Source organism: Euprymna scolopes, chromosome 17 (assembly GCF_053919585.1).
Source record: "Euprymna scolopes isolate OS-2025 chromosome 17, ASM5391958v1, whole genome shotgun sequence".
Lineage (NCBI taxonomy): Eukaryota > Metazoa > Mollusca > Cephalopoda > Sepiida > Sepiolidae > Euprymna > Euprymna scolopes.
In genome coordinates, this window is record NC_136498.1 from 70,574,644 (window position 1) to 70,586,259 (window position 11,616).

Consider the following 11,616-nt stretch of genomic DNA (forward strand, 5'->3'; position numbering starts at 1 on the left):
ATTTATAACCGAGTGATTAGCACATCAGCCAATCAGAGGTTACGGCGTAGGAATACAGCAATTAATTTGACTGTCTCATAGCGCCAACGCATTTATTTTGTCGATGCAGTTGAAATGAAGCAATTATATGAGCGAGACGTATGTCGCTGTCTTTCTCAAATCACTAGCGACATGATAAATCTACCAAAGGAAGTAAAAAAATGATCCTTGGCTGTTTTAATTCCTTTTCATTGCAGCCCATAATAAGAGGTATTCCTATTAATCTACAATGTGGTCTGTTGTTTCTTTTGTCTATGGAGTCTGGTAAGGTTTCTATTATAGCCGACTGCAAAAAATTAGTCAATTATAATCATATGCTGTGTTAATAAATACAAAACAAAGATATTTTCTATACATCAATCGCATAAATAAATGTCCAAGATGAATGCAAAATGAAAAAAAATATTTTCTTCAGAAATCCATTCACCTTCAATCTAATATATGAAGGGCAGTTGTCTGTGTGTATGTCTTGCAAAAAAGTTAAACACGACAAAACAAATACTCAGAAAAGTTAGCATTTTAGTGATCGGCGTTGCACCGGATGAATAGTATCTAAAGTCCAGACAAATTCATTCCTTCTCTGGGGCTCAACTGGGTCGGGTTTCGTCAGAGGGAAATCAGTTTCTCAGTGTTATTATATACTAATTTGAAAAAAAAATGCCCACTCATTCCTAGGTGAATCTGTTATATAGAAGAGGTGTGTGTGTGTGTGTGTGTGTGTGTGTGTGTGTGTGTGTGTGTGTCCAGTTAGAGAGAAAAAAAATTAGCTAGGCGGAGGAAAAAGAGAGGATTAGGGAGAGTGATGGGTATAACGAAGGAGGGTGAAAAATAGAAAGACAGAGAGAGAAAAGTATAGGGATAGACGTTTTAATATAAATCTGTGACTCTTTTGACCTGAGCAACGCTAGGTAGTTCTACTAGTCTAATATATAAGGTAAAGTCGGCTTCACTGTGGATCTGTAGAACTACTCTAAACAATTTTATCGAGGCTCAATTAAAATTTCTATGATGTTAAGACTTTTCGTACGGTTCCGAGTATACTTATCTAAACAATAATTATTTCTATATTCGACCTATGGCAGATATCAAAGAAAAGTTGTTTTTTAATTTGTCCATATGAATCATTTTTTTATTAACAACTTTAAGACACTGAAAAAGAAAGGGCTGGTAAAAATTGAAAGTTCAATGTGTTCATGTAACGGTGCCGACAGAAAAAGGTTGTTCTTCGTGTAAGTAGAAATAGATTAGAGATGTTAGTTTTAGTTGCGTTAAGAAAGAATTTAAATGGCATGTTCATTTAGGCTAGCGTCGTGTTAGTTTACATATGTGATAAAATCATGTGTTACCCCGTTCGACAAAATCGCTGATCCAACATTGTTTCAGTTTTTTTTTTCTTTCTCCTTCGTCTTCTCCTCTCGTTCTGCCGTGTCGTCGTCTCCCACACATTAGCGACTGCCGATAGGGGTTCACTCGCTCACAAGTATTTAAAAAAATAAAACAAGACAAATAAAAGTAAACACAGTAATCATGAACTCTGACACATTCTGCAAATATCAGTTACAGTTTATGTGTGTGTGACCCCATCGGCCCTCTGAACGCTAATGTTCGCATCTTCATCCTCATCTAACGTCAAGGCTATGTTCGTAAATCGGTTAATTAATTCATTTCTGTATCTCCTCCGAGCCAGAATCTGCTTCCGATTGTGTCCAACTGAAAACTGTCCTCAACTGTAACTGTCTTCAACCGTCGTAAACTCAAGACTGTCGCCAAATCCACGACCGCGCCTAAAACTGCGCATAAACTAACTCTAAATATATCTAGCTTTTTATGTCCGATCTTCTATTCGACACACCCGCTCTCAACAATATCATTCCAGCTGCCTTTTTATGTACCTTTGTGAACACTTTCCTGTCCATTGTTTTATTGGTGACGTATTTCCGCTTTCTTTTGTAATATTCTTTTATCTTCCCCACCCACTCCCATAACTAAGGGAAGGATACGGAATAGTATCATACGTATGTATAAAAGCGAATAGGCATGAAGCTGTGTGTGTGCGCGCACTAACGTTCCTATTTTGTTATTGAGATAATGTGTGTTCGTTTCGGTTGACAACTGAGTGTTTAGTTTGTGTGCCTCATCGGGCTTTATGTTTAAAAGTATGTGAAAGACTTGTCGTGGGTGTGTCATTGTTGAGTGTCTTTCGGGTCCAAAAAAAGGCCCCATATTTATTATGATGCTGGCATGTGGTGTGTCCGCTTTCAAATAAAACGAAGAAAAAAAAGAGACACCCCCTGCATTTGTTTTGTTTTCATTGTATGCGGTGAAAGTTCTTGTATGAACGTCTTGTATTTTAATTGGTTGTAAAAAAAACCTGCTAGAGAGTATTGTTGTCGAATCAAGAAAGGATGCGGAATAACATTATTTAGTGCCGCTGTTACGTTGACCAGATCCATTATCTTCTCTTTCATTATTGTTGTAATATTTCTAATTCCGAGTTCTGCTTTATTTTTCAGGGTCGTCCTGGTACAATTGGCGACACCAAAGTTGAATATCTACCCGTATGTGTGATATTTACTACATTCAAATATCTTTCATAATGTTACATATAATCATTCGCATTTAAGCAACCTTAATTACTCTGGCAAATAAATGCAATGACCGATGCTATTTAATACCATGGTTGTTTGTTTTTAAGTATTATTCGGAGTTATATAAATAACAAGGCAAACCTCTTACCCGTTGGGGCAGTATTCGTTTAAATATATTCCTATGTATTTCCTTCTCATCATGATCTGTTTTATCCACTATTCACTGTGCTCCCCCTTTTTCCTTTTTCTAGCTAGTCTCTATCTCTCTCTTTCTATCCCTCTCTGTCGGTTTCTCTCTTTTTATCCTCTTTCAATCCCTCTCTTTTTTCACCTCTTTCGTTCCATCCCACTCTTACCGTCCCTCTCTATCCGTTCCTCTCAGTCGGCCGTTCTCTTCCCATCCCCATTTGTCCACCCATCTCCTTTCCTCTCATCTTTCTATCCCTTTCTTTCTATCCCTCTCTTTTGGTACTATATCTTTCCATGTCACTCTTTTTATCTCTCTCCCCCCCTTCTCTCTCCCTGTTTGTACTCCTTATACTCCTTATTTATTCACACCATGTATTACTTCCTACCTCTTTGTCTTTTCCTACGTCATTTACTGTGCATGGTGACAAACAAACAAGATAACAAGACCCACAGTATATACAGTATCTGGTATAATAGATTTTAGATAATCTCCTTTGGAAAGTTCTTTACTTTGAACAGCTCCTATAACTAACATTCACTTTGAACCTGAAATGGTGGTCTTACATTAAATCTCAGATTTGAGATGTCAGATAAACCAAATGTGTTTTAAGTGCGTTAAAATACATTTATTCAGGACCGTATTTCTGTATTATAATAATATTTAATAATAATATTTAAATTATATTTCATAGCATTTTATATTTTAGTCCATAATATTTTAATATTTCATCAATATAAATATATTTATTTAAAATTGTACTTTTGACTTTGATATTTTGTCTAAAATGTTTTTGTTTAATTTTACTTGAAGTAACAACTGTATTTTACATTTTACAAGTGTAGTAACTTATTTCTCGAAATATTTAATTTTACGTCTATTTTTCATGTTCGTATTTTCCAATATATCTATACTTTTAAATAATTATCATTTGAAGGGTCCACCTGGTCCACAAGGCGTCACTGGTCTTCCCGGGTTGCCAGGTTTGAAGGTAAGTGTTTCATTTTTTTAAAGTTTTTTTTATTCAGTCAATATTTGTGTTTGTTTAGGTCAGTTGTAGTCGTTTCTTTCTTTAAGGGTCGCGTGAATTATCCAAAATGGAAACCCAATAACTGTAGAGTACAAAATAGTGGTTTTCAAGTTAAATGACAACAAATATCGGCCAAGTGAACCTCTTAGTTATGCAAACATCATTATATATATATATATATATATATATATATATATATATATATATATATATATATATATGTGTGTGTGTGCGTACTTTCATGGAATAGTTCCATCGTCCAATCGAAAATCCCATAAACCCTTATCCTTAAATAACTTTTAGCCTGTGCAAATGATGAATAAATAGTATAAACAATCTTAGAGTTCCAACCTATGTTTTATTCATTCATTTTTACTATTATGGATAACAATTGAGCGTGTTACAACGCAAGCCGAAACAGCAACTTTAAAACCCTCCTACTCCTAGGAAACTTAGATAAGTGTTGCTAATTTAACTGACGTCGGGAGGTCACCAACTTACAGTCGGGGTTCACCAACTTATAGGATGCTTTTTCAGGACCCTTAGAGATAGATTAAACAGAGTCGCCAATTTATAGAAAGGTATTTAATAATTATTATAGTAAATAATTTTATATATATATATATTGTATTAATGAAGGTGAATCTGCATAGTTTATTCCACCGTTAGAAGTATTAATTTGCTCCAGTTTTAGTCCATCCGTTGCACCACTGCTTTATATAAATCACTATTATAAAAAAAGTTTTTGCATTACAATGACATTGTTTTTAAAAAGTGCATTATTCAGGTTATTTTAAGGTAATGATGATAATGATTGACATCGGTTAGGAAAACATTGAACGTTATAACCAAAAGAACATTGATTGTCCCAGTGTAAGATTCGAACCCTGAAAGATTGCATAAAATATTGCACTTGAAAGCGAACGATTTATTCATCCGCAGGACCTCTAATCCAACGAAAATAAGTTGGTTATAATCACCTTAACGTGTTTATGAGATCCGCATAATAAGAATTAGGTATAGTTGCTTTATAGGCACCCAAGCAAATATCAGCACTTACGTCATCAACCGAACACTTACGAGATTGGCGAACGTTAACGGAAGGCAAATTTAGAAAGCTATTCTTAACCTGGGGAGGGGGTGTCTAGTAAGAAATAAGGAGCGCGTTTTATAATTGTTGTATTTGTTCGTTCGTAGTCGGAACTGTTTACGTCGCGATTACGTCACGCATGCAAAATCTGTTGATGCCTATTCAGCAAAAGCACTTAAAAGTTTTCGATTGTTTAAAATATATAATCATGAAACTAAATTTGTAAACAATAAAATATCGAAAACAATGATTTGACGAAAAAAAAACAATGATGACTTATATTTTTGTGTTTATTTTTTTAACGTTGACATGCTGAGCAGACAAAACAAACAGTGTCTCATCTTAAAGCTAACCAAAGGCAATGTTGCTTATTTGGGTAATTTGTTGACAACTGTGTTTCTATCTAACTTGGCCGTAAGCTGGAGACAAAGGAGTGCAGCAACTACAACTCTGTAAATATGATAAGTAAGATAGGCTTATAAATTCATCATCTGTAAATAGACTAGCTGTACCGATCCAGCGCTTCCTAGTAGTATTTTATTAGAAATGTGTTTTGTTTATAAATCGGGTGTTTTATACTATATTTTTCCGTTCAAAGCAAAGATAACTAACTCTGTATTGACGAGTGCTGAGTTTCATCCTTTTATAACGATGGCGACTATGAAAATAATTCAGATTCGAACAAAGTATTTTCTGGTAAAAAATGAAAATTAAAATGTATTCATCTTAACAACATACTGCATTGGTCCACAAGAAAACGGATGAACCAGAATCAAATGCTGTTTTAATAATAAAGTGTAATAAGAAACGATACAGCGACTGACTTTACTGTATATATTAAATTATTGCTGCACGTTATTCGAAGTACAGTTTATATTATCACCTGCTTGCATTTTGCTCATACGATATCATTTTTTTTTTGTAGGGGATTAAAGGAGAGGCAGGAAGAGATGGCAACAGCGGAATTAAGGTTTGTATTTTCGTTTCATTGTTTGTATGAAAAAATGGTGAATAAAACCTCTACGAGAATGGTATACGAGAATGGTATATGCAAGTGGTACATGCAGATTGCCGACGATATTTGTTCATGGAAAAAATAACGTAGTTTAATTTCTTTTTCAGATTTCGTATCGGAATAACACTAGCGCACATTATCTCTTTCTCTCTCTCTCTCTCTCTCTCTCTCTCTCTCTCTCTCTCTCTCTATCTATCTATCTCTCTTCTTCTTCTACTCTATTAGTTTTGGGACGATTAATCGGAATCAGAATCGAAAAAATCAGAAGTTCTGGGGCATCGGAATCTGAAAAATGTGTGCGTATTTTCCGATGCCAAAAAAAAAAAAAAAAATTCTTTTTTAATTATAATTTTTTTTTTAATTTCCCTTTTTAAAAAGATCTTCAACTGCTGGTAGTAATAAAAAACAATAAATATGTATTGATGTAATCTTTCAATAAAATTAAAACCTATAGATCACTCCCTCCGCCAAAATGTGTTTTACGCTTGAGAAAATATCTGCACATTTAACGTGTTTTACGATAATTGGGACAAAACAACTATTCTATGTTAAATTTTTAGAGATTTATAACAAAAATCGGAATTGGTAATTGTATCAGCATCGGAAATTTAGTACAGAATTGATAATTGAATCGAAATCAGGAGAAATATTGGAATCGTCCCATTACTTCTCTCTCTCTCTCTCTCTCTCTCTCTCTCTATATATATATATATATATATATATATATATATATATATATATATATATATATATATGAATGGAAATGTATAAAAAGGAATACGAAAAGTATAAACGCTTATAACTTTTCTTTATTCGTTTTCAATTGGTGACGTGCAGGAATACAAAATAATATTATGAAAAAAAATTAATAAACTTATATATATAACAAGCAACATTTTTCTACATTCCAAAAACCAAGATGCTACTGACGCTTTTTTATATGAAAAGTTTCAGAACAATTAATGATCCGTTTCGTTCACAGAAGAACAAGCGATATTTGTATGTAGATCTCGAGTGAGTCTATAGAAGAAAGATTCATATTGACATACGAACATCGGTTGATCTGTGAATTGTACCGAAGTTGTTTTTATGTGGATAAAATGATTGGTAAGCTGAATATAATCTTGATCACTTGAATGTAACAAGATTTTGTTTATTTATGTATGCTCTGTTGTTATATAGCCACAATCATCGAGCTTTTACTTTAAAAAGTTTGATATATATATAAAGAAAATAAATGCTGTATATGAAAAACATATTTTCACACATCTACACACACACGCACGCACACAAATATACATGTGTGTGTGTTCTAATGATATTATTTTTTTTAATGAAACTTTATAATAACTTTTGACTAAGCTGTATTGCATGAAGATTCTTAAGTCTACTTTCTATTTTTCAGGGAGAACGTGGGGAACCTGGATCTCCGGGAAAAACTGGACACGAAGGGCGCCAGGTAACAACATCCATTTTTTTTTTTTTTTTCATATGCGTGTACAATGTCAGAATTATATGACCGGGTGTCCTTTTGATGACCAGTGCTCACACAAAGAGTGAGAAAGGAAAAAGTATTTAAACAAAATCATAAACACCACCAACTTTCGTAGGCTTTTGTGTTGCATATCAGTTATTTGCATGTAACGGACACGCACTCTTCAGTGTAGCTCGATCAAGTGTAATTACTAGAATACAATTAGCACATTATGAAATAGCAGCTTGTGTTCTATAAATCGTTTCTAATAAGTATACTCAAAGATGACCGTGGTGAAGTTGTTAACAACGTGGAGAGAGAGAGAGAGAGAGAGAACGTGAGTGTGCCAGGTTCGAATCTTGTCTGTTGGCTGCCTCCACTTTCGTTTATATATGTTGGTAAACTTCATGTTGGCTATCCTATAAACGCCTGATTTTGTCCTGTATTATCAATAAATAAAATATGATCAAAAACATATGAAGTTGCAATCGAATAAGATGTAAAAGCCTTTAAAAATACAAATTCAAGGTTAAAAACTATGTAATGATAAGTGTCCTACGGATAGATTTCGACTTCGAACACAGCAATTCTTTTCCCTTTCGTCAGCAACATCGTTCAAAGATTGTGAGGAGTAAAGTACTAAAGAAATGAGTTTAGAGGCTGCCGAAAGTAAATTCATAATTCATGGAACTATAAAATTGTCCCCCTAGAAAAGACGACATGATTCCATTTCCGTTTGATGAAAACGGATTGCTTTTTTTGTCGCAGGCCATCTACTTCTTGGCCAGTTTTGTACAAATCCCAAGAGCGATAGGAGCGGCCTATTATGTCTGAAAGTGACACGAGATCGGAGATGCACCGCTGTACAACTCATGCTCTCTACGAATCAGAGTTATGACAACGGAACCATTGCCAGCACCCTAAAAATGCATCGCTGGATTGTCACGACTAACAACGACGTGCCCACTGTGATGAAAAGAAGGTTTCCGACCACGGTTATGGTCTTTGGTGTGGTTTCAAGTGAGAGCCACATCATATCACTTCACATCTTCGAAATCAGTTTGAAAATCAACACCAAAGTGTACCTGAATGTGTTGAAGAGCTTGGTGATCCCCTGGTGCAATCAAGTGGCCGCTGGCAGACCCTAGGTATGGCAACAGGACTCTGCGCCGGCCCATAGGTCTAAAGAGACCCAGGCTTGACTTCAGAAGGAGTGCCTGTACTTTGTACCCTTCTCGTACTGGCCGCCTCTCCTCTGATCTGAACCCGTTGCACTACTTTGTTTTGTCATATATCGAGAACATCACCAACATGACCTCCCACAACACCAAAGATAGCAGATAGCATGATCGCCGCCATCCGCCGATTATTCGCCGAACTACCGCCGGCGCTTGTAGAAAGGGCATGCTCCCAATTCTGGATCTGTATCGAGGCGGTGATTGAGGCTGAAATTGGCTACATTGAATATATGTCAGCTCTACTACATGATCAAGTTACCTGAATTTATTTTTTTTTTTTCAATAAAAGTTTTAAAATAAAGCTCTACTGTTATTTTCTTTAGAGTGACAACTTTATTGTTTCATCCTGTACTCTCATCTGGATGAATACGTGTAGAGTCTACGCATGAAATTTCCCAGGAAATCGATAACGAATATTTTATATTGTCGCTGTTTGAAACGTACATATGATCAATTTTCACTCACGGTTGCGAATGTTGGACAGTAACGAAGGCGGCTGAAAGTCGTTTAGGAGCAGCGGCGATGTGGTTGTTAGTGACACTCAATATGGTTTCCGTTCTGCTAGATCTACAGCAGATGTCCTTACAGTTATATCGCATAGGATTAGCAAATCTCTCGACGGTGGCAATCTTTCTAGGGCAATTGCTCTTGACATATCTAAAGCCTTTGATAGGGTATGGCATAAAGGTTTACTTCATAAGATCGCTAGCTATGGTATAGCTGGAAAAGTCTTCTCAATTATTAAATCATTTCTTTCTGATAGGTTCATAAGAGTAGTAGTTGAGGGGCAAAAATCAGAAGCTCACAGTATTAATGCCGGTGTCCCTCAGGGATCCATCCTTGGCCCAACTCTTTTCCTGATCTACATTAATGATCTTCCAAATCATATCCTTACATCATTTGTAGACATTTATGCTGACGACACTACCATTTATGGTACCACATCTAAGACAGTAAATGAGCAAGTTCTCTCCAATTCTCTCTCCTCTGATCTTGAGCACGTAGTACAATGGGGAAAGGAGTGGCTGGTTACTTTTAATGCATCTAAAACCAAGCTTCTCTCTTTACATCATCAACATTCTAATCCACATTTGTCATCAATTGAAATGAATGGCTCTCGTCTTCAGGAGGCCTCAAGTTTTGACAAGCTTCTGGGCTTGACCATTACTCCTGATCTTAAATGGAACACGTATATCAAATCTGTTGCCAAGGCCGCTGGAAAAATGGTGGGATCTTTCTATCGATCCAGTAGATATCTCACTGCTGATGCTATTCTCTATCTATATAAGAGCCAGGTACGTCCAAGGATGGAATACTGTTGCCACATCTGGGCAGGAGCTGCTAGAAAGGACTTGTCCTGCCTTGATAGAGTTCAAAATAGACTTCGTAGCCTCGTAGGAGATGTCCTTTTCTCCTCCTTACAACCTCTATCTCACAGAAGAGATGTTGCGAGTTTGTCTCTGATGTATCGTTATTTTCATGGAAAGTGTTCAACTGAGCTTCAATCTATGGTCCCCCCTCGCCAAACTTTCACAAGAAACACTCGTCTAGCTGTAAACACTATCAATAATTTCCCCCACTCTTTATCTGTGCCTAAACCTAAACGTAGATTCCATGAACAAAGCTTCTTTCTTAGAACTGCACGCCTGTGGAATTGTCTTCCGTTTTCCTGCTTTCCGGCTGACTACAATATGGTTGTGTTCAAGTCTAAAGTAAATAAGTTCTTGATGAGCCGTTCCATATAAGTTATTAAATTTACCAAATTTTCATTACTAATGATTACTATATTGACCAACTTCTACTGTACACTCTTTAACCCTTATCCTTTAGTGGCCTCTGGGCCTTGATAATGTGGTGATGCCTTTGTAAAAAAAAAAAAAAAAAAAAAAAAGTGCGTCCGCGCTCTGTTACAGGAATACGATGGGTTAAAGCGCCTTTATCAAACTGAACTTAACTTACCGTCATTTCTTCACTTACTGTTCATTTGTCTGGTGCAAACAATAAAAGGAATAAATAAATAAAGATAACAATTATTACATTAACAGTAGTGTTTTGGGGGAATAGTGGAGACTTAATTTGAGGGGAAAATCACTGAAGAGGTCTTTTGAAAACATCTCGAGTTTGCTATCAACAGAAAATGAATGATTTGAAAATGGACATAAACAATTTCATGAATAAAAACGATATGGCTATTAATCCAAAACGTATTAATTTATGAGTGTTTTGGTTCTAGTGGTGTATAAACTATTGAATTAATTACCTGTTAATTAAAAGGAATATCTATATAACATATATAGCATATACAGTAGATCCCGCGATACAGCATTAAAAATTAGCACAAAAAAAAAACAGTACATGTATATAATCAAATAACATTGTAAATAACATCCTTAGGCGGGGCAAATACCGTAATCAGAGGCCGAAAAAACATCGTATTCCACATCATAACCTGAAAAAAACATATCCTAAGGCCAACGTATCCCGGGGTTCTACAGTATATAATATATAACATATATAACATATGCAATGCGAAAAGGACCGGAATCACAAGAGTAAAGCAAAGAAAAACAGCATATAACATATATATGAAACATATAACACACGCAGATATATAATATAGTATATGTATATTTTAAAAAATATATATATATTTATAATGTATATGTTAGTTTTTCTTAATTGCCACTATTAAATAAGCTCAAAGGAAGTAGATTTACACTTCCTGATCATATATGGCGATTGTGAACATTTCAAATCCACACACGTATTTATTTCAAATTCATAGTTTTATTGCTAATATGTTGCGCATTACACGTGTTTAACTGAATGGTAGAAATTCACCAAACAAATCTTAAGAGACATATATAAGTTTATTGTTTCTGTTGGTTGAGAAGCACCCACGATGTTAAGAGTAAATGAGAACGTTTAAAAATCACTAATACAAATCATGCTAAT

The 11,616-nt window shown here is 35.2% G+C and overlaps 1 protein-coding gene across 5 annotated transcripts in view; it reads left to right on the forward strand.

Annotated features, from left to right (window-relative positions):
• The window catches only part of LOC145296782 (uncharacterized), an 823,821-nt gene that overhangs the window by 391,186 nt on the left and 421,019 nt on the right, over nt 1-11,616 (forward strand). For all 5 annotated transcript variants that reach the window (XM_080142846.1, XM_080142847.1, XM_080142845.1 and 2 more), the window contains 4 exons: nt 2,553-2,597; nt 3,752-3,805; nt 5,860-5,904; nt 7,355-7,408. In XM_080142846.1, coding sequence (XP_079998972.1) covers nt 2,553-2,597; nt 3,752-3,805; nt 5,860-5,904; nt 7,355-7,408 — 198 coding nt within the window. The remainder of the gene's footprint in view (nt 1-2,552; nt 2,598-3,751; nt 3,806-5,859; nt 5,905-7,354; nt 7,409-11,616) is intronic.